General features: G+C 39.0%; 1 protein-coding gene across 2 annotated transcripts in view; it reads left to right on the forward strand.

Moving 5' to 3' along the window:
* The window catches only part of LOC124843880 (uncharacterized), a 48,922-nt gene that overhangs the window by 19,498 nt on the left and 4,507 nt on the right, over positions 1–24,917 (forward strand). For both annotated transcript variants that reach the window (XM_088112290.1, XM_088112291.1), the window contains exons 10-15: positions 895–1,062; positions 2,657–2,822; positions 6,767–6,909; positions 15,394–15,669; positions 15,770–15,904; positions 15,978–16,159. In XM_088112290.1, coding sequence (XP_087968416.1) covers positions 895–1,062; positions 2,657–2,822; positions 6,767–6,909; positions 15,394–15,669; positions 15,770–15,904; positions 15,978–16,159 — 1,070 coding nt within the window. The remainder of the gene's footprint in view (positions 1–894; positions 1,063–2,656; positions 2,823–6,766; positions 6,910–15,393; positions 15,670–15,769; positions 15,905–15,977; positions 16,160–24,917) is intronic.

A 24,917-nucleotide genomic window follows, 5' to 3' on the forward strand; every position in this document is an offset into this window, starting at 1 on the left:
TAGAAGGTCAACCACGGGATACTGCACCTTCCTCGGTGGAAACTTAGTCACTTGGAAGAGTAAAAAACAGAGTGTAGTGGCTAGATCAAGTGCTGAAGCAGAATTTCGTGCAATGGCCCACGGAATATGTGAACTTCTATGGCTGAAGATTATATTGGAAGACTTGAAGATAAAGTAGGACGAACCTATGAGGTTATATTGTGACAATAAATCTGCAATTAGCATAGCTCACAATCCGGTTCAACATGATAGGACTAAACATATTGAAGTCGATAGACACTTTATCAAGGAAAAACTTGACAGTGGCATGATTTGCACACCATATGTGTCCACTCAGAACCAACTTGCGGACATCCTCACCAAGGGCCTGAACTGCAGTAAATTTGAAGGGATTATATCCAAGCTGGGAATGGAAAACACCTATTCACCAGCTTGAGGGGGAGTGTCAAAAACCATGATTGACGTGGTAGTAATTGTCGTGATATATTTTAGGATGTTTTTATATTTGATGGGCTGTATTTATGCAACAGTTATGTGCTGCATTTATTAGGCTTATTTATGTATGATTGATCCCGTAATGATAGGGATCTGTTTCTTAGAATTAACTGTCTGCATTTCCTAAAATATGCAGCTAACCCATGTATATTTATAGAGGTTAATAACCTCATAATGAGAATAAGAAAGAAATAATATTCCTTCTAAATTTGAGAGATATATTTTTAATTACACAGGAATGGGTAGTTATGGCATACAAAATTGCAGTAGAAAGCATAACATACTTATTAGTACATGTGATAATCACCTGGGAGTAAGGACTTCATGGGATGGGACATATGCTGTGTAGTTTGTTATTTTTTTATACCTCTGAAGGGACTTATTTATTTTGTACTTCAGGGTCATGTTCGTGCAAGAACTGAAATAGTTCCTGATCAGAGGGAAAGATATTTACAGAAGTTCCAGCAAGTGCAACAAGGGCAAAGTGCCCTTCTTAATATGCCATCCTATGCTGGAGGAAATCACAAGCAGTTTTCTGCTCAACAACAAAATCCTCTCTTACAGCAGGTATCATTTTTATACGTGTTTTTTTCCTCTCCTTTACACAGAATTTAAGGATTGAAGATTCATTATTGGCCAAAAGATTTATGATTCATTGCATAGTTAAAAAATTAAAATTTATCTACACTTTTTTACTGCCTGAAGTAAAAGGTAGATATGCTGAGCCTTTTGAATTTGCTGGAATCCTTGAGTTATCTAATTTAAATATGCAAGTTCGTGTATTCCCTCTGGTGTATTGTAGTCATTGTTTTTGCTTGGGCTGTATATTGTACACATACGCATGGTCAAAAATACATTTGGGAGTTGAATTTATTGCTTTTGTTTCTTTAGAATTCATAATGAAATTCAGGAGAAAAGCGTAGTCCCATTATTTTCTTTCAATTAGTTTAATTATAAATTCATTCTGGTTGAATTGAAGCATTTATGAATACAGTTTAAATTGTTAAGACCTCTTGTACTTGTACATGCTTTAATAACTGTTAAATTATAGGAAATAGATAGATATTGGGTTGAAATCGTGTTTCTGAGAAACCAGGAATGCTTTATTTATATTGAGAAAACAAAATCGGTATAATATATAGAGAAGATTGGTATTCCCTAATAATAAAACTTGAAAAATAAAGAATTAATTTATTGAGATCAATCACTCCAGTTACATTCTCATATCTTTTGTAATAAATTAAAATTTAAAAATAAGGAATGTCAATGTAGGTTGGTCCGATCCCATCTGTGGTGGCATCATCACTTGGATCAAGAGTAACTATAAAGATAAAAATTGTAGTGACAAAAAGGAGATATTTAATACGTAGTGAAATTTAAGCCTAACTCAACCTTATTAAATCAATTTAGTAAGGTGAGGTTTGCCTTCACTACTATACTATAATTTTGGCCATATCTCTAGTGATCTACAATTGACAAAAAGGAGATATCTGATACCATATTGAGACAATGAAATTTAAGTCTAACTCAATTTTATTAAATCAATTTAGTAATGTGAGATTTGCCTTCACTTATATATTATAATTTTGGTCATATCTATCTCTCTAACACACCCTTCATATTGAAGATATTGTGTATTCACATTGAGGACATCGTGTGTTCATGGCAAGGACACCTTGATTCTTTTAGAAATCATCATGCTTCTATTTTGGGTTGTTTCTGGTCATATCCCGAAAATTTCAAAGCAGAACGAAAGACACCTTGATTCTTTGGCTAAAATTTTTACGTTTGACTGGTCTACATTGTCCAACATTCGGCATACAGCTCTATTTTTTACACTTGGGAACTTTATTATATACCTTAACTCGTTGACTGTTACAATTCTCCTTTGAGATACTCTCAATTACCATATTGAAGAATTTTATTAATGGTCTAGGCTAGGCCCCAGAAGATTTTATTTATCTTCTCTGTAATTGACTCTATCGAATACTTGAATATTTTCTTGTATCATACATTGCATCTTCATAACCTAACTTGATTTTTCTCTGAAGTGGAAATATATATTTTACATGACATATACTGGTATTTGTGAGCTTTAAATTTTGTGATTTTTCACTATATGGGACCTTCTTTTTATTATAACATCTCACTATATGTGCAGTTCAATTCTCAAGGCTCATCTGTTGCTTCTCAATCTGGTATGGGACTTGGAGTCCAGTCTTCAGGTCTTAGTGGTATTTCTTCCACCTCAGTACCACAGCCACCCATTTCGGTCCATTCCCCATCTAGCCAACAATCACTGCTGTCAGTTGTTTCTAAAGATCCAGGTATATTTTGATGTTTTAACTTAAAAGTTCATGTTTTTGGTAGAATTTATTCATAATATGTTGTTACAATCTAATGTTATCCTGATGTTGGCCAACCTATAAATGTTGAACAACCAATTTATGGCATGACAGCCCCTGATACTATTAGAATAAGAGAGAATTTTAAAACTGTGAGAAGAATTATCATTCAACTTACTGAAAAGACACAGCTGGGATCAATTTATACGAAACACAGAGGGTTATACTAATCTAACTAACTTACAGCTAACAAAAACATTGTTGTATGAATATATTGTAGAAAGAGTAGTTCTTAACTGTTCTATCGAGAGAGTAGTTAGGTCTAAGTTAGTATATGCAGCTGTCGTTAGACCAGCTCTCTTATAAATTGTTTTCTGTACTATCATTAAGAAATAACACTTCAGTTTATCTCCTTTTGTCCTTTATTCTGCTTTTCAGTTTTAAATATGGTATCAAGGGCTTAGGGTCCCATGCCATTTTTGAAAAACTGAATCAAATTTTCTTCCATGGCAACAAGTGGAACTTGTAATCAAGGCTCACCGGTTGCAACATTTTGTAGCTTGTTTGAACATTCCTCTTTGATTCTTGAAAGAATCATATCATGATAGTGGCAATGTTAATCCAAAATACACTAAGAGGAAGCTACAAGATGAAAAGTTGTTGTGTCTTCAATCGCTGATAGTAATCATTCCTATCATGTTTGGTACAAGGTTCATGATCATTTTCAAAATCAAGTTCACACACAAGCTAGGAAACTACAGAATAGAGTTGCTATACACTTTTTGTTGATGAATGGATGGTTGAGGAGTAACTTTTTCACATCAAAGCTCTCATTGCTACAAAATGAGTTGGATGCTGTACATTTGTATTCTTGTTCATCATAGTAATATACAATATTGTTTTTGGTCCAGTATTTCTAGGTGTGTGTGTGTGTGCTGTTTTCAATGAAAGATTGATTTCATCAAAGGAATCTATCAAATTGGTCCAACCTGCCAGATCATTGGGAGAGGAGCGTGATGGGAGGAAGAATGAATGCTCTAGAGGGAAGGATGGATTCGCAGGAGACAATGATGGAGGAATTAAAAGCAGAGACATGGGGTATACTCTAAGAGCTTAAAGAACTCACATGAGTTCTTGGAGGAAGGGTGCAAAACCAAGAAAAAGGATTAGATGGCAGTCCAAGGCCTGTAAATGGAGATCAAGATTTTGTTAATGGAGGAAAAATAGGAAGGAGAGAGGAATTTCTTCAGGATGTCTTGAAAGGAAAGAAAGAGGGAAAGATAAGTTTGGATGCTAAGAAAGATATTTTACAAGACATCAAGAAAGCAAAGAAACCCTCAGATAAAGGAGAAAATTCAGTCAAAACCCAACCGTCAAAGAATCTGGAAGAAAATTCAGTTCAGGGGTTCAAGACCTGGCAACAATAATACAAGAATTTTTCTTGGGAAGATCTGGCAGCAACTCTGCAAGGATAGTTGAGGGGGAGTGTTAGATATATTATATCTTTTATCTTTTAGTTAGTTTGTTATTATTTCTCATTTGTATTTTGGGCTTAGCCCATATTTCTTCTATTATAAATAGAGAACCCTATGTGTGTATTTTACACAAGGGAGATTAATTCAAATATAGTTTTTCACTATATTCAACAAGGGGAATATGAGAAGCATGGTATTTGAGGGTTTGATAGTAGTAATATGGACTGGGAGTGGGAAAAATTTCATCCAAGAATTCAAGATATGGGAGTCCCAAGTAATATCAACACCAAGAGATCAGTTGAGGGAGTATTCCTTGGGAGAGCTACAGGCCATATGCAGAAAGGACAAGTTTTTCACCAACATCACCAATGTGGACATGGCTGTGTATTTGTCTAGGTGTTTGGAAAGCAAAGAAACAAATAATAGTGTGTATGTCAAAACAGTGAAGAAGGGGGAAGAATTGTTGAAGCCTGTGGATAAAACAGTGGTGTCAGGGCAGTAGCCAGTGGGTTCCCTTCATATGATAACACATTGATGAATAGGAGCCATGAGATCAAGCTTCATGATTCCAACCTTGAGGACAAGGTTGTTCTGCAGTAAGGTGTAATGATATGATATAAGGTAATAGGATATAATGGGTTTAGGATAGAAGGAAACAGATTAGGAATTAATTGGTTAGTTGGTTGGGGGGGCCTCATAAGAAGATAGGGAGCTTGTGTGAGAGAGCTTTTGATTTAGTTTTATAGACAGGAGGTTGTTCCCGTGGAGGGAGAGTGCTCCCTTGAGAGTTGGGTGTTGTACAGTGTATTCTTGATTACCAGAATAATATACTATTTTTTCTAGTATTGTTGTGTGTGTGTGTGCTATTTTGAGTGAGATAAAGGAATCTATCACAAGGTATGCCTCCTAAAGAAAGCATTGTAGGGTCTTAAGCAATCCCCTAGAGCATGGTTTGGAAGATTTATAAAAGCAATTGGTTTCCTTGGGATACAGACAAGGCCAAGGAGATCATACTCTATTCATATAGCAGTCTTCTACTAGTAAATTCACTCTATTGCTTGTCTATGTGAATGATATGATTATTGTAGGAGATGATAAAAACAAAAAAATTGGTGTTAAAAGAAAAATTAGCACCCAATTTGAAATAAAAGATCTAGGAAAACTCAAATATTTTCTTGGAATAGAGGTTGCTTACTCTAAGAACGAAATTTTCATCTCCCAAAGGAAATATGTACTTGATCTCCTAAAAGAAAAAAGAAAGCTGAGATGTGAAACCTTAGTAGTCCCTATAGAACAGAATCACATGATTGGAAGTGAGGAAAGTGCTCTTGTAGAGAAGGCTCAATATCAGAGATTGGTAGGAAGATATATTTATCTATCACACACAAGACTAGACATTGCATATGCAGTTAGTCTAGTGAGCCAATTTATGCATGACCCAAGAGAGAGACATATGCAAACAGTTGACAAAATTGTCCAATACTTGAAGTCAAGTCCTGGAAATAGGCTATTATTCAAAAGGGAAGAGACATTGACTATGAAAATATATATTGATGCTGACTATGCAAGTTCTATTATTGACAAAAATTCTACTTCTGGGTACTATATGAAATGCTAACAGTTAAACACTCTCCCTAACCGACTAACCATCCTATTAATTTCACTTTCTCCTTTCATACACTCTTAATACTCTATCAGAATGTTTGAAGGACTTTGGATGAAAATAATTTTGGATGACCTTAAAGTCAAGGTGGATAACCCTGTGCAGCTACACTGTGACAATAAGTCTGCCATGAGCATAGCCTATAATCCAGTACAACATGACAGGATCAAACACATTGAAATTGACAAACATTTCATCAAAAATAATCTAGACAAAGTCTTTGTGATTACAACTTATGTTCCTACAAAACTTCAGCTAGCAGATATTTTTACAGAAAACCCCCCTCCAGGTAGATTTCAAGATCTTGTAGACAAGTTGGAAATGATTGATATTTATTTACCAACTTGAGGGGGAGTGTTGTAATTAGAGAAAATATCTATAGAATCTTATTAATTAGAGAAAATATCTATAAAATCTTCCTAATTAGAGAAATAGGTGTATGATCTTCTAGATTATTTTTTAGTACACTATTTCCTTATTTCCCTTTTCTAGAAGATTAGATTGCTACAAATAGAGGTAAGGAGAATGTAATTGTCATGAATGAAAATAATAAAATCATTCTCTTTTTCAAGTGATACATTGGTATGTAGTGGGAATAAAAAATTGCTAATAAAAGGAAATAAATCTCTAAACATATAGGCTTTAAATGAGAAGTAAATCTACCAAATAAACTCCTAATCTATATTTATTGTACATTAATTGTGAAATCTTTACACCCTTAACATTACATACAAATAATAGTAATTTTGTGAAAGATTAAATACAAGAAAGTTTTTAATATTCTGCAGATGTTGGCAATTCTATGGTTGACGAGTCACAGCAACAGATTTTTCCTGATGATTCGGGGACTGAATCTACTGGTACTGGAATTAGCAAGAATTTTATGAACGAAGATGAACTGAAATCCACATATGCTATAATAGACTCTCCGGTATACCGACTAACTCATCTGCTTTTATATGCTTTAAGACAGATTATCTTATATACTGCAGCATAAATTTACACATGCACACAGAAACCTACATGCTATGTTGTCTGCACAAAATCGGTTGCCATGCATCTGATTTATATTTGTAAACCCTGGATCATATGATGGTTGAGCCAGTGAGTCGGCCATCCTAGTTTGACTATAAAGATTAGGTGACAAAGGGGGTGAACCCAAAATAAAATAAGTCCAAAATACCCTCACAACGTCATTTGTGAGAGTATTTTAGGTTTTCCAAATGTATTTTGTATATTAAGTGTTATAGTGTATTATGTGGAATGTAAACAAAAACCACCCGTGAATGTTTCTTCAACACGTCGTTATGTTCTCTCTTCCCCACAGTAAGCCTTCTTCTCCTCAGACCACCCCACCCCAGCAACCATTCTTCTCTGGCAACCTAACATCTCCTGCCACTCTAAGTAAGAATTTTCTTTGTTCTTTGTTCTTTTTCTTCTTTGTCCTCGTTTAATATTTTCTTGAAATAATTTAGTTCGTTTTGCATTCTGCTACTGCCAACAAGCTTTTTTATTCTTCTAATGTCTTTAATTCAGCATCTTATTATTTAAAAAATAATAATTCATTTTGCTTTCGTCTTTTATTCAGTCTTTATCTCAGTATATTTTTAAATTTGTTTAATTCTGTTGCCTTCATACTAATTTTTTTTATTAAGTTTTATGCTGTGCTTCTCTTTGTTTCAATCTTTTTATTAAGTAATTTAAGAAAACAAGTTAATTCTTTTTGAGTTCTTGATGACAATCCTCCTATAGCTAGGTTGGACCAAAACTAGAAGAAAAGTGGCTAATGGAGGAGTAGCTCTCGGTTTTGGAGTGTTTGAGGATGATGGAGGTGATGTTTAGTGATGATCTAAGAGAGGTTATGCCAACTCTTGGAGGAAGGTGGTTAGAGGAGGCCACTTGGGTTACTCTAGCCTAAGATGACTTAATATGAGTAGTATAACTCAATCTCATCAACATAACATTACTCAAAATTCATGGTGAATACAAGAGTGGGAAATACCTTTATTTATAGGCTAAGGGTGTCTCGAAATTGTAGAAACTAGACTTAAAAACCCTACCTTGGTTAACTTGGAGAGCAAGGAGAAAAATCCTCTCCAATAGGAGGAGGACATGTGGTAAAAATCTTCTCCATTAGGAGGAGGACATGTTCCACTATCTATGGAGAATCCTCTCCATTCCTATAGTGACATGTGGCCACTATATATGAGGAAAACTCTCCAAAGGAAGGAGGACACATGGCTTGGAAGTCCCACACCTCTTTATCCACCAAGCTAGCTTGAAAACTTTGACCCTTTGGTCAAACTAGCTCCTTGGACGTCCCACTTGGGTCAACATTGGGCTTTGGTCCTTTGTTGACTTAAGTGGTCAAAACCCTATTCTACTTGGCCCAAAATACAAAGTCCAAAATAAATCGTAGACTACTTGGCCCAAAACCGGCTTGTTAGGTGAGGTTTCCACCTACTTATATAGTATAAATTGGTCTGATCTCTAATCGATGTCGGACTTCCAACACATACCTCTCATGCTGAGGTATATGCATCTGAGTGTGAAACTAGACATTAATGGGTGGTCACAAAATATGATAGATGGAAAAACATAACAAGGCAAGTAAGGAACAAACATAACAGCACGGAAAATAAAATGATAGTAAAGGACCAAAAGACTTAGTTCTTGTAGAACCTAAGCTCTTGATACCAAATGATGACAATCCTCCTAGCTAGGCTGGGCCAAATGTAGAAGAAAAGTCATGAAGGTGGATAAAGGGTGATATGGTGTGGAACCAAATTTGCTAATGGAGGAGTAGCTCTCGGTTTTGGAGTGTTTGAGGCATGGAGGAGGTGTTTAGTGATGCTCTAAGAGAGGTTAGACCAACTCTTGAAGGAAGGTGGCTAGAGGAGGCCACTTAGGTTGCTCTAGCCTAGGGTGACATAATATGAGTAGTATGGCTCATTCTTGGCAGCATAACATTACTCAAAATCCAAGGTGAATACACGAGTGGGAGACATCTTTATTGATAGGCTAAGGGTGTCTCCAAATTGTAGAAGCTAGACCTAAAAACTCTACCTTTGCTAACTTGGAGAGCAAGGAGATAATTCCTCTACAATAGGAGGAGGACATGTGGAAAAAATCCTCTCCATTAGGAGGAGGACATGTGACCACTACCTATGGAGAATCCTCCTTATTCCTAGAGTGACATATGATCACTAGCTATGAGGAAAACACTCCAAAGAAAGGAGGACACATGGCTTGGAAGTCCCACAACTCCTTTTCCACCAAGCTAGCGTGAAAACTTTGACCCCTTGGTCAAACTAGCTCCTTGGACGTCCCACTTGGGTCAACATTGGACCTTGGTCCTTTTTTACTTAAGTGGTCAAAACCCTATTCTACTTGGCCTAAAATACAAGGTCTAAAATAAAAAACCTATACTACTAGGCTTATAATACAAGGCCCAAAATAAATCGTAGGCTACTTGGCCCAAAAAACAAAGCTCGAAATTCTTCCTACTCTAAAAGCTCCATAATGGCCCAAGATAGCCCTAGAGATAGAGTCTAGGCTCATCTTCCACATACGACTTCAACTCTTCTTTGAAAGTGTTTGACCATGACTAGGCGGTATGCCATCAGTTCTTATTCAGTTTTTCATTTTGGTCTGATTGAGTTTCTCTTGGTTTGTGATTTTTTTAATATTAGTTTTGTGTTCTGTAGTCGTTTAATTTATGTTTTTTATTTGAAGTTGATTTTTTGTTGCAGTTTCTTATTCAACTTTTGATTTTTAGTAGAGCCATGAAATTTAATTTTACATTTATTTTTTATTTAACTAAATTTTGTATTCTACATAGCGGAACCATGGCTTCCGATTCCCAAACAGTGCTGTCCCAAAATCAATGGCTTCATCGGTAATATATTTCATGTCCTACTAACCTCCTTTTTCCTGGGTAGATACCATTACTGAAGTTTGAATAACTTTCAGATCAAGTCCCACTATTTTTCTAGGCTAGAATACAAAGAGGGCATTCCGCAAGATCTTACATTGGGAAACTTCTTGACGTGTCAAAATTTGACCACCAATATGATCAAAAATTGGGTTTCGGGATGCACGACTAACACCGTGAACAAATTATCAAGTTTCTTTTTCATTTCATACACCAAATCGCCTTCCAAAAGCATTTTTAGTTTCGCTATAGATAGATTGGAATTGAGCAACAAAAGAGACTGAATGATTTAATTGCTAGATAGATGCCAACATCTGAGGTGAATCATACAGGCATTGAATATCATTGGCAAGGATAGTTTTGGACGTACTCCAAAAGGAATTATAGGTTATGAAAGACCTCATGGTTCCTAAAATGTAGGGCTCTACAGATTGTCAACAAAACTTAGTTAGAAATCAAACTTCACTACTTTTAACTTGTTCTTTAATCTTTTTAGAATAGGTATATGCAAAGACATCATCACTGTAGAACTTAAATATCTCTAAATGGTTGTGATGCCTCTAACCAAGGAGCCATAGTTCCACAAAAGCTGACCAAGATAGATAGATTTTGTCTGAGTTTTTTTGAAGTTGTGGTTGGAATTGTAAAGATTGAAAAATGATATACAGAATTAGCCAAGGGAGGAGTATAACAAATACGCACGTTCCAAACAGAGAAAAGAAGGAAGGTGGACCTTGAAATGGAGCTAGAAGGTGCTGACGAGGTTATTGGTGGTAGCAAGACTGTTTTTCCAGTCTGAGAATAGCGTGTGTGGCCTACACGTCCCTAATGGAACAATATAAAGAGTACAGATTGATTCTTCTGCCGCAACTGCTACAGAAGGAAAATATGTAGAGGAGCGCATCATTGCAAGACAAAATAGTAGTATAAAATACATACACACATATATAAATACATACACACATATATAAATATATATATATATATATATATATATATATGTGTGTGTGTGTGTGTGTGTGTGTGTGTGTGTGTGTTACGTACCCGAGTAGGAGACGTAACGAAATCACCCTCTCACACACTCAAAGTAAGCAAAATAATAATGAAAGAATGGAATTGAACTAAAGAATTTCTTTTATTGATGCTAATATCTGAATAAACAAAGGTAAACAATAATTGGGAGCATAACCTCCTTCAATTACTTTGGGAGCATAACTTCCCTCATAAGACGGTAGCCTGTCAACAACTCAATAATAAAAAACATACCCTTAACTCTAGACTCTCCCTTTATTTATATTAATTATTTCCTAAATAAAATATTTCCCTAGAATAAAATCTTTCCCTAGAATAAAATATGAATATTGTTCTAAATAAAATATTTCCCTAGAATAAAATATGAATATTGTTGTAAATAAAATATTTCCCTAGAATAAAATCTTTCCCTAGAATAAAATATGAATATTGTTCTAAATAAAATATTTCCCTAAGATATATTCTTATTTACTATAATTATTTCTAAATATTTTTCGCCTTTCGTGACTGTTGTCCCAGTTAGGATAGTTACTCTTCAACCGATCGGGTCCAGCTCCTGTTCCGCTTTGCTTCCCCTGCAACCTACCGTTCGATTCCAGCTCTGCCATGATGGTTGACCCGAAAAAGGAGGGAATAACCAATATGGAGAAGAAAGGTGAAGGAGTGTGGTGTACCTTCTGTAATAAGCCTTGCCACACTCGTGATAAATGTTGGAAGCTGCATGGAAAACCGCCTAGTAGAGATTGGGGATCCCAACACCGTGACAAGGAGTGGGGAAAAAAGGGAGACAACACTAGAAAGGGTGGATAGGCACACATAGGTGTTGCAACCAATGAAGAAAACATAGGAGGAGTGCTTCCACTTAACCAGGATCAGGTAGAGAAAATGAGATCATTCCTCACGTTGGATAAGTCACCAGGTAGTTGTTCTGTGATACTTTAGGTACGTTTGGCGAGTTCCTTTCTTTTGGATTTAATGCCTCAGACAAAAACCCTAACTCATTGGATACTAGATTTTGGATCTACCGACCACATGACACCCCTACCTAAAAATTGCTCGTCTTACACCCCTTGCCGTAGCAACAAGAAAATATCCACAACCGATGGCTCTCTAATGATTGGAGTAGGTCAAGGAGCAGTTCAAATAAGCCCATCTATAACCCTTAAAAATGTCCTTCATATTCCTAAATTGTCTGTCAGTTTAGTTTCCCTAAAAAAACTCATACAGATCTATCATGTAAAATGCTATTTTTTATGAAAATGTTTGTATTTTATAGAACAAGTACTCAGGAAGGGCGATTGGATATGCTAGAGAATGGAATGGCTTGTATTACTTGGACCATCCAAATCTGCCACCAGACCTCAAAAATAACACCTCTTTTTTCTCTGATTCAATAAAGACCAGCAAGGAAAAGGTCTTCCTACATCACTGTCACCTTGGAAATCCTTCCTTTAGGGTGATGAAATTGTTATTCCCTTCCCTTTTTAGCAAATTAGATGTGGCAAGTCTCAATTGTGATGTGTGTGAACTTGCTAAGCACAAATGTGTTCCTTTTCCAGTTAGTAATAATAAGAGCACTTTCCCTTTTATTTAATTCATACAGGTGTGTTTCTGGTGCCTGTTGGTTTCTTACCTTTATAAATGATTGTACTCGAGTCACATGGGTTTTCTTACTAAAACAAAAATCCGAAGTCAGTTATGTGGTTCAACGTTTTTGCTCCATGGTAAAAAATAATTTGGTGTTAGCATTAAGAGGATTAGATCCGATAATGCCAATGATTACTTTGAATCATGGGCTTATATCCTTTTGTCAAAAGGAAGGCATCATTCATGTGTCATCTTGTGTAAAAACACCTCAACAAAATGGGATTGCTAAGAGAAAAAATGGACACCTTCTAGATCAAACGCGATCCTTGCCTTTTCAACATAAGGTTCCTAAAATGTTTTGGGGGAGGCTGTTCTCACTGCCTGTTATCTAATTAATAGACTACCTTCTAGTATCCTAGCTTTCAAAAGCCCTATGGAGGTTTTGTCCTTTTTTTATCCTAATGTGTCCACATCCAACCACCTTATTCCAAGAATATTTGGGTGTGTTTCTTTTGTCCATGTGCACAGTAGTGATAGAGGTAAACTTGATCCTAGAGCCTAAATGTGTTTTTATAAGATACTCATCAACACAAAAAGGATATAAATTTTATCACCCACCATCCAAAAAATTCGTTGTGTCCAAAGATGTCACCTTTTTTGAACACCAAAGTTACTTCCCCAAGATCATCTTCAGGGGGAGATTGCAAGAAATGAAAATGATCTTCTTATGCTCCCTGACTTAAGTTTAGGACTTTGAAATAGGGACTAATAATGTAACAACTGAGAAGGAACCCACTCAAGATGGAGCTGATGTAAGATTTGGGAAAAAAATGGTTTATACAAGGAAGTCAAAGGCTATTCCAGAATCTGTCCATGTCCAACAATCCAACCCAACATTACATGAGGTAACTAACCCTAATCTTTTAATCTCCATTGAATCAACCTCTGATTTTCAGAATTTGTAGCAACCTGAATCCGGTTTACCACCACTTTATGAAGACCTAGATATTGCAATTGCCCTTAGGAAAGAGACTAGGAAATGTACCACCAAGCTGCTATACCCTCTAGCCAATTATTATCCTTTAAACACTTCTCTCCTACCCATAAAGCCTTCCTCACAAGCCTAAACACCACAACCACACCTACCTCTTTATCTGAGGTGATGGATGTGGAAAAGGAAACAAGCCATGGATGTCGAAAAGGAAGCATTAGAAAAAATAGTACTTGAGATTTGGTTGCTCTCCCAAATGAAAAGAAACCAGTAGGGTGCAAGTGGGTATATTCATATCTCAATAGAAATACATCACTGATTTGTTGAAAGAAACTGGTAAGACAACATGCAAGCATGCAAGTACACCAATTGATCCTAGCATGAAATTGGGAAATGCAGAAGAAGATATTGCAGTTGACAAGGAAATGTGTCAAAGGTTAGTTGGTAGATTGATTTATTTATCTCACACTAGACTTGATGTTGCATTCGCCGTGAGTCTAGATAGCCAATTCATGCATCAACCGAAAGAGGTTCACTTACAAGTTACACTAAGAACTGTACACTATTTGAAAGGAACCCCAAGCACGGGAATTTTGTTTTAACGAAATGGGAAAGTAAGTCTAGAAGCACATACAGATGCAAACTATGCAGGGTTAATTGTGGATAGGAGGTCAACTAACTACGGGATATTGCACTTTCCTTGGAGGGAATGTCGTGACTTGAAAAAGTAAAAAACAAAATGTGGTTGCCAAATCCAGTGCTGAAGCAGAATTCAGGGCAATGGCACAAGAGATATGTCAACTACTTTGGCTGAAAATCATCTTGGCGACTGATGTGAACACTATCGCAGGCTTAGGAATAAAATTGAATGAACCAATGAGACTCTATTGTGAGAACAAATCTACTATTAGCATAACTCATAATCCAGTGCAGCATGATAGAACTAAACATATTGAGGTTGATAGACATTTTATCAAAGAAAAATTAGACCGTGGTCTAATCTGCACTCCATATATCTCTTCACAAGACAACCTTGCAGATATTCTAAGAAAGGGGCTAAACAACAACTTTGAGAGTATTGTTTCCAAGGTGGGGATGGAAAATACTTATTGGCCTGCTCGAGGGGGAGGGTTAGAATCTGTTTTATTTGTTAGAATCATTGTTTTTCTGTTAGTTATATTTTTTTCCTTATTTAATAGATTATAATTATTTTGAATAATGGGGATATCCCTGAATCATATAGGGATCTGGTTGTTTAAGAGTTATTATTGCTTCCTAAAATAGCTTCCTAGTCTTGTATATATGGATTGTATTCTCAGCATAATAATAATATCAGATTCTACCCTAAATTGTGAGAATATATATATGTATGTATGTATATATATGTATATGTATATATATATATTTAACAGTTTCGTTTCATTTTTTCATGTTTGGAAAACGAATTAGTTAGCTAATGTTGTTTTAAACATGAAAGCTAGAAGACTAACTGTGTTTGGATTTCAGTTAGGAAACTATGTCAGGTTGAACTCAACTAGAGTTAAAAAAAAAGGGTAACACATTTTAAACTTACATTGAACTGAAGTTTGAGTTAAATTTTACCTCTAACTGCAACTAAAAAAGTGTCAAACGTTTTGGCACAGTATTCTTTTAAACTGAAAGTTGGTTTGGGTGTTTTCAACTAGTTCTTTAGCAATAAGATGGGCTGGGTCCAACAAAAACCTTATTCTGCTTTGTACACAGCAAATATACCTATTTATATTTTGATTCATGTTGAAACATGGCGTGGAAGAATCCAATGGGCATGTTGTGCGTGTATTATGTAAAATATATTCATGCGTGATTCACACTGTTTGACATTTATGCTGCAGGCAGGAGTACCTGGCTCTCTTCCAGAGCCTGTTCAGATTTCTAGGGGTATTGATTTGTCTCCCGGCCAACCTTTACAATCAAATCAGCGTACTGGTAACCTTGGTGTTATAGGAAGAAATTCTACTGACCTTGGACTTGTTGGTGACAACTTTAGTGCATTCACTGCTAATTCTGGTGGAGTTCGTGATCAGTTATATAATTTACAGATGCTTGAGGCAGCTCACCTCAAACTTCCGCAACCTAAGGACTCAGAACGTCCCAGGACCTACACTCCTGTATACTATTTTGGTTTTAATAATCATCATTTTAATTGAATACTATATTATGTATTACTAGATTATAAGACAAAAGTTTCCATTTTTTCCGGTTATGCAGAAACATCCTACGATAACTCCTCCTAGTTTTCCTCAAGTTCAGGCACCAATTGTTAATAATCCAGCCTTTTGGGAGAGAGTGGGTCTAGAACCATACGGTACTGATACCCTGTTCTTTGCATTTTACTATCAACAGGTACGGGGACTTTTTGGGTGATTCGTATTACTCTAATTCTGTCATGTGAGCTTACATTCATTATTTTCTGTAGAATACTTACCAACAATATATGGCTGCAAAAGAGCTAAAGAAACAGTCTTGGAGATATCACCGCAAGTATAACACATGGTTTCAACGGCACGAAGAGCCAAAAGTTGCAACAGATGAATATGAGCAAGGAACATACGTGTACTTTGATTTCCATATAGCAAATGATGACATGCAACATGGGTGGTAAGTATAGTTGTTGTAATTTGAGATAATATCTTTAGAATCTTCCTAATTAGAGGAAATAGATACATAATCTTTTATTTTATTTTATTTTCCTAGATTTCATAGTTTCCCTATTTCTCTGTTTAGGAGAATTAGATTTGTGAGAAATAGAGAAGATTGGGAGAAAATATCCCTTGTGTGTTTAGCATACACATAGGGTAATTTATTTATATTGTAAGATATGGGTCAATGCCCTTAATACAGAATAGGCTGAGTCCAAATAACAGAAACACACATCTTAATATCTAACACTCCCCCTCAAGCTAGAGCATATAAATCATATGTTCCAAGCTTGTTACAAAGATAATCAATTCTAGGTCCTCGTAAGGACTTAGTGAATATATCTGCCAACTAGTTGCTTGAGTTAACGAACTCAGTCTTGATATCTCCGGATATGATTTTTTCTCGAATGAAGTGACAATCAACTTCAATGTGTTTGGTTCTCTCATGGAAGACAAGGTTAGAGCTAATATGGAGAGCAGCTTGATTATCACATATAAGTGTCATGTGAGTGACATCTCCAAATTTCAATTCACTAAGCAATTGTTTAAGCCACACAAGCTCGCAAGTAGCTAATGCCATAGCTCTATATTCTGCTTCTGCACTGGACCTTGCCACAACACTTTGCTTCTTACAAAGATAATCAATTCTAGGTCCTCGTAAGGACTTAGTGAATATGTCTGCCAACTAGTTGCTTGAGTTAACGAACTCAGTCTTGATATCTCCGGATATGATTTTTTCTCGAATGAAGTGACAATCAACTTCAATGTGTTTGGTTCTCTCATGGAAGACAAGGTTAGAGCTAATATGGAGAGCAGCTTGATTATCACATATAAGTGTCATGTGAGTGACATCTCCAAATTTCAATTCACTAAGCAATTGTTTAAGCCACACAAGCTCGCAAGTAGCTAATGCCATAGCTCTATATTCTGCTTCTGCACTGGACCTTGCCACAACACTTTGCTTCTTACTTTTCCAAGATATCAGGTTGCCACCAATAGAGACACAATATCCAGAAGTAGACCTCCTATCAGAAGGGGAACCAGCCCAATCAGCATCTGAATAGCAAAATATTTTTGTATCGTTGTTAGGGCCATATAGCAAACCTTTTCCAGGTGATCCTTTAATATACTTCAGTATGCGAACAACTGCATCCCAATGGTCTTCACATGGGGAGTTTAGAAATTGACTCACCACACTAACTGCGAAGGAAATGTCAGGACGTTTAATTTACCAATCTTCTGTACCATTCAGGATCTGAGAAAGGCTCCCCCTGATTTGGTAGGAGTTTGATGTTAGGGTCCATAGGTGTCTCAACAGATTTACAGTTCATTAACCCTGTTTCTTCCAAGATGTCTAACGCATACTTCCTCTGAGATATGACAATACCATCATTGGATTGTGCTACTTCAATACCCAAAAAGTACCGGAGTTTGCCAAGATCTTTGGTTTGAAAATGATGACAAAGGTGTTGTTTCATCTGAGAGATGCCAAGATAGTCGCTTCCTGTGAGAACAATATCATCGACATACACTAAGTAGATACATCCAGCACTTGAGTGGCGATAGAACACTGAATGATCCGCTTCACTGCGAGACATACCAAATTGTTGAACAACACAACTGAATTTACCAAACCAAGCCCGAGGAGACTGTTTTAGGCCATATAAGGATTTGCGAAGACGACATACCAATCCAGATGACTCCCCCTGAGCAACAAAGCCAGGCGGTTGCTCCATATAAATTTCTTCATGCAAATCACCATTTAGGAAAGCATTTTTGACATCAAGTTGGTAAAGAGGCCATTGTCGAAGAGCGGCCATGGCAATGAATAGGCGAACAGAGGTCATTTTTGCCACTGGAGAAAAAGTATCACCATAATCCAAACCAAAAATCTGTGTGTAGCCTTTGGCAACCAGTCGAGCTTTCAGACGATCAATTGTGCCATCAGGGCCAACCTTGACAGCATACACCCACCTGCAACCAACAACAGACTTTCCAGATGGTAATTGGACAAGCTCCCAAGTTCCACTTTTCTGTAAAGCACTTAATTCATCCAGCATAGCTTGACGCCAGCCAGGATGAGTTAAGGCATCACCCACAGATTTAGGAAGTGACACAGAAGAAATGGAGGAGAGACAAGTGTAAAAAGATGGAGATAATCTGTGGTAACTAAGAACAGTATAATGGGGGGAAGGGTTACGGGTAGAGCGTATACCTTTACGGAGGGCAATAGGCAAGTCACACTCAGTTGCTGGAGCCGGAGGAGACACTTGAGGCGGCACCGGAAGTGAGTCATGAGGGAGACGATTACGGCGACTATAAACCTGAAGGGGTGGATGATCCTGTGGTGAATGAGAGTCTAAAGAAGGAGAAGACAAAATGGGTGGAGCATCACAAGGAGGATCACATATAAGAGGAATATCAACAGTAACAGGGAGAGGTACAGAACTAGAAGATAGATGTGAAAAGTAAAAAGAAGACTCATCAAAAGTGACATCAGCAGAGATAAAATGACGATTGAGGGAAGGGGAAAAACACTTATAGCCCTTTTGTGACCGTGGAAATCCTAAGAAGACACATTTGTGAGACCTAGGAGATAACTTATCAAGACCAGGACTAAAATCATGAACAAAACATGTAGACCCAAAAACTCGAAGAGGTAATGGATGCAGAGGGTCTTGAGGAAATAAGATAGAATGAGGGATTTTGTTATCTAGGACGGAAGATGGCATGCGGTTGATAAGATAACATGCTGTGAGAACTGCATCACCCCAAAAACGTGAGGGTACTTGACCATGAATAAGAAGTGTACGAGTTGTTTCAATAAGGTGTCTATTCTTGCGCTCAGCCACCCCATTTTGTTGAGGGGTATAAGCACATGAGGTTTGGTGAGGAATGCCATGAGAAGCCATAAAATGTTTGAACTGTTGAGAAAGGTATTCACGGCCATTATCACTACGTAAAGTGCGAATAGAAACCCCAAACTGAGTTTTTATCTCATTGAAAAAAGTTTGAAAAATAGAAAACAACTCAGAACGATTCTTCATGAGAAACAACCAAGTACATCTGGAATAGTCATCAATAAAGGTAACAAAATACTGAAATCCAAAAGTTGACTTGACACGACTAGGGCCCCAAATATCAGAATGAACCAATGAAAAGGGGGATGACGCTCTTTGTGAAACACTACGAGGAAAGGAACTACGAGTATGTTTACCTAACTGACAAGACTCACACGACAAACTTGATATATTCGACAGACTCGGAACAAGTTGCTGCAGTTTGGCAAGACTTGGATGACCTAACTGAGCATGAAGAAGGGATGGTGACTCCATGATTATGCCAACATGTGGAGAAGGGCTGAGATGATATAGGCCATGAGACTCACATCCTGTGCCAATCATGTGTTTCGAACTCCGGTCCTGCAACCAAACAGAATCTTTGGTAAATGAAATAACACAATTAAGGGAACGAGTTAGACGACTTACGGACAATAAGTTAAAAGGAGACCCAGGGACATAAAGTACATTATCAACGGATATGGACGGAAAAATATGAACAGTACCAATACCATGAGATGAGACTCTAGACCCATCAGCCATCGTTACCGAGGGTAAATTACCCGGACATGACAAGGAGGAAAACAAGGACTTGTTACCAGTGATATGATCGGTGGCGCCTGAGTCAAGAACCCAAGATCCGAGAGAGTGAGTCAGACCAACAAAAGGGGTACCTGTGCGTATAACAGAAGCAGAGGTAGTGGAACTAGAGTGCTGACGGTCCTCATACCATCTGAGAAATTCCTGAAAGAGTACAGGGTTATTTATGGTATTTGATGAAATAGGATGGTCTGCAGACGGTGATCGGGGAGGTGGATCAGAATTAGCCATTGCTATAGGTCGAGGAGGACGTCCATGAAGCGCATAACATCTATCAATTTTGTGGCCTAGCTTGCCACAATGGTCACATTTTGGACGTCCTTTACCTAGTTGGCGAGACCGACTCTGATCATCAAGTTGGGCAGCCATGAAGAGGGAGAAACCCTAAAAATCCAAAGTGCTCCGATTGACGCAACGACCACAGATCCAGAAAGAGGGCGAGGAGGCGATCACGGCGGTGCTGATCGGCGGCGGAACTCTCCGACGACGCGCCGGCACGCGCGGCGGGAAGCGGCGGCAGCGGTGACTGTTGCGGCGGCGCGTGGAGGCGCGTGGGTGGTTCGTTCGCCGCGATCTTTGGACCACGGTGGTCGCCCGGCCGAGACGATTCCGATGGTGTGGTCGTCGGTCGATTCTGGAACTCTGGCGACGGCGGCGGCGGCGGCGGCGGTGGCGGCGGCAGCGGCGGCGGCGACTGCAGCGACAGCGGCGGTGATGGGTACCGGAGACCGTGGAGTTGGCGGGAACTATTCCTGTGCTCTAGATACCATGTGAAATAATAGAGAAGATTAGGAGAAATCTCCCTTATGTGTTTAGCATACACATAGGGTAGTTTATTTATAATGTAAGATAAGGGTTAAACCCTAAATACAGAATGGGCTAAGCCCAATTAACATAAACACACAACTTAACATCTAACAATAGGAAACAACTCAGAACGATTCTTCATTAAAAACAACCAAGTACATCTGGAATAGTCATCAATAATGGTAACAAAATACTGAAAACCTAAAGTGGACTTAACACGACTAGGTCCCCAAATGTCAGAATGAACCAATGAAAAGGGGGACGACGCCCGTTGTAAGACACTACTAGGAAAGGAACTACGAGTATGCTTCCCTAACTGACAAGACTCACACGACAAACTTGATAATTTTGACAACCTCGGGACAAGTTGTTGTAGTTTGGCAAGACTAGGATGACCTAACTGAGCATGATGAAGGGATGGTGACTCCATGATTACGCCAACATGTGGAGAAGGGCGGAGATGATAAAGGCCATGAGACTCACATCCTGTGCCAATCATGTGTTTCGAACTCCGGTCCTGCAACCAAACAGAATCTTTAGTAAATGAGATAACACAATTAAGAGTACGAGTTAGCTGACTAATGGACAATAAATTGAAGGGAGACCCAGGGACATAAAGTACATGATCAATGGATATGGATGGAAAAATATTAACAGTACCAACACCATAAGATGAAACTCTAGACCCATCAGCCATTGTTACCGAGGGTAAATTATCCGGACACGACAAAGAAGAAAACAAGGACTTGTTACCAGTGATATGATCGGTGGCGCTTGAGTCAAGGACCCAAGGTCCGAGGGAGTGTGTCAGACCAACCAAAGGTGTACCTGTACGTGCAACAGATGCAGATGTAGTGGAGCTAGAGTGCTGACGATCCTTATACCATTTGAGAAATTCGTTAAAGATTGCAGGTTGTTCTACGGTATTAGATGAAGTAGGATGGTCTGCAGAAGGTGATCGAGGTGGATCAGAATTAGCCATTGCTACAGGTCGAGGAGGACGTCCATGAAGCGCATAACATCTATCAATTTTGTGGCCTAACTTGCCACAGTGGTCACATTTTGGACGTCCTTTACTTGGCTTGCGAGACCGACTTCGATCATCACGTTGGGCAGCCATAACAGAGGAATCATCAGTACGAGGAGATGTCTCAGTGACAGGTTTGCTTGGTATACGCAAAAGAGCAGAACAAGTAGAAGTAAAGTTGGGTATGACATGAGAACCCAAAATCTGATCACGGACATGAGAGACATCATCAGAGAGTCCGTATAATGCCGACAACATGAAGAACTTTGATCGTTGTTCCAATTCTTCAGCAGGAGTGGAAGCAGGAGGTAATATATCATTAAAATCATGAAGAAGGGCATGAATTTTATCCAAATATTCTGCCATTGGACCAGGATTGCGTGGACCAATAACAGTTAATAGGTCCTGACAAACACCATAAAGACGTTGAGTATCATTTGTGTATAACAACTTCGCTTGTGCCCATACTTTTGAACATGTTTCATATGATCGAAACATTGTTTTAGTGAGGAGTGAATGGTGGACTTTATAACAATGCATAACTGAGCATCAATTTTCATCCAGCGGGAAGTGTCATCTATGTTAGGAGTAGTCACATTTTGAGTAAGGTGATATAAGTACCCCTGACTCTTCAACCAAAGTTTGATGTCGGATGCCCATGTTGCATAATTTGTGCCATCTAACTTGTCAATGGACAAGTGTACATTCACATAATTGGTGTATATTGAGGGATCAGAAGATGAGCCACCAACAGAGGTGTTTGTAGACAAGGAAGACGCCATGGAGAGGGAGAAACCCTAAAAATCCAAAGTGCTCTGATTGACGCAACGACAACAGATCCAGAAAGAGGGCGAGGAGGCGATCACGGCGGTGCTGATCGACGGTGGAACTCTCCGGCGACGCACGGCGGGAAGCGGCGGCAGCGGTGACTGTTGCGGCGGCGCATGGAGGCGCGTGGATGGTCCGTTCGCCGCAATCTTTGGACCACGGTGGTCGCCCGGCCGAGACGATTCCGATGGTGTGGTCGTCGGTCGATTCTGGAACTCCGGCGACGGCGGCGGTGGCGACTGCAGCGACAGCGGCGGTGATGGGTATCGGAGACCGTGGAGTTGGCGGGAACTATTCCTGTGCTCTAGATACCATGTGAGAAATAGAGAAGATTGGGAGAAAATATCCCTTGTGTGTTTAGCATACACATAGGGTAATTTATTTATATGGTAAGATATGGGCCAATGCCCTTAATACAAAATAGGTTGAGCCCAAATAACAGAAACACACATCTTAACATCTAACAAGATTATTACAAATAGAGGGTATGAGAATGTATTTTTTATGATTGGGAATAATAAAATAAGTCTTATTTTCAACTTGGTATTGGAGCCTGTCTGATTCACTTCCATTGTCTTTGCTATCTGCAGGCGGCCGGCCGCCATGGCCGCCGCCGGCTCCCTTAAAGTCTCTTCTTTAACATGTGTTTTTAATGCACTTCAATTGCCCTAGTCATGTTCTGCCTTAGAATTCTGGCCTTTTTTTTCAGTATTACCAAATACAGAGTTTGTTTGAGTATGATCAGAATGGGATTCGAACCCATTCCCTTTCGTACCAGTAGCTGAAACTGGTGCTTTAGATTTGTTGATGCCCAATCAATTTTGGCTCCTTTTGGCATTCTTATTGACTCCTAGTTGAATCAAAGAGACCGAAAGTCTCTTCTTCGAAGAACCCAAGAAAGGCCACTGCTTTCGCTGCTTACTCTGTTGTGCACCGCCGCTCTCTGCCACCGGTCACCGTCCGCCACCGGCCTCTGTACGTCGCCGGCTATCGTCCGCCGCTGGTCACCATCGCAATTCCGACTGCAAGGTGACCAGCAAATCTAGATCGTCTCTTCGAGCGCGACCTAACCCTGGTGGTCGACATCTCAAACTCCTCTGCACGTGCCGTCACGCGCCTCCTCTCTCCGTCAGATCTCATGTGCGTGTTTGTCACGCGCCGCTGTCCCGGTGTCGGAATCACACCGCACCGCTTCCGGTCGACTCGTCAAACCTCCTCCTCTCGGTTCTAACCTTCCATAGCAGAATCTGTCTTCTTTGCTTCTCACTATTCGCTGCAAGCTTCATTCGTATTTTGTTTCTCGAGAAACAATGCTTTGTCTCCGCTGCTGATGCTGCTATCAGCTCCTAGTACTACTTCTCCCGCTTTCGTCATCTTTTTCTCCATTGAGAAGGGTTCTCTGCCTTCACAGGCTTTCTGCCACCACCAATGGGTTTCTTCTTCCTCTTTCTTGTGCGGCACTGATTGGTGCTTCTTGCCTATTTCTCTGTCGCTTGTGCCGCCAATGCACCGACACCTGTGGCCAAGCTTGTTTCCACCATCTGGTTACAATTCTGTGATTTTCTCTTGCAAGTGTGATGTCCCCGTTGGCCTGTGGCATGAAGGGGAATCTATTTTTGTAGTTGTGATGTTCCAGTCAACAATTCATCAGCCTTGTTGGCGGGTGCTTTAATGTTGTTGTTGCTGCATTCAGTTGTTGTAACCTGTGCAGTTTGTTGCTGCTGCCTCAAGTTTGTCGCTACTGCCTCAATAAGCTACCGCATTTTCTTTGGTCAACATTAAGAGTGTCTCGTGAAATGCATTAGCCATCATTTCCGCTGTTTGACATGAGGGGAAATATTTTTCAGCCCCTGCAAAGAACTTTCTTTTTGGGGTACTTTTATGATACAATGTTAAGTATCACCATTTAGGAGTAGTCCAGCAGAGAACTTTGGACCTCCAACCTGTCTTTGGCCTTTTGATGCCATCATAAGTCCCAACCTTTGGTGTTTTTGGTTTCTGCCAATGCCTTGTTGTAACAGCTCACTGAGAGTTGTTCTAATACCTTGTTGTAACAGCTTACTGAGAGTTGTTCTATGAGACCGCCCGCTGATTTGGCTCGTTCGATGTTAGGGGTTTCAGATTTGTCCCCTAGTACGGATCGGTTCTCACCAGTTCTTCCACCTTCACGTTCTGTCATTGACGTGCATATGTCGTTCAGTCGTGAGGGGAAGAAAAGTTTCAGCCGCTGTAGGGTGGTTAAGTCCCTACAGGTTTGTTGCTGTTAGCCGTTGCAGGGCAGTTCAGTTCCTGCAGGTTTATTGTTGTTCAGGGTAGTTAAGTCCCTGAAGGTTTGTTACTATTCAGGACAATTAAGTCCTTGAAGGTTCGTTGTTGTTAGGGCAGTTAAGTCCCTA

The sequence above is a fragment of the Vigna umbellata genome, chromosome 4 (genome assembly GCF_029865625.1).
Source record: "Vigna umbellata cultivar VRB3 chromosome 4, Vumbellata_1.0, whole genome shotgun sequence".
Taxonomy (NCBI): domain Eukaryota; kingdom Viridiplantae; phylum Streptophyta; class Magnoliopsida; order Fabales; family Fabaceae; genus Vigna; species Vigna umbellata.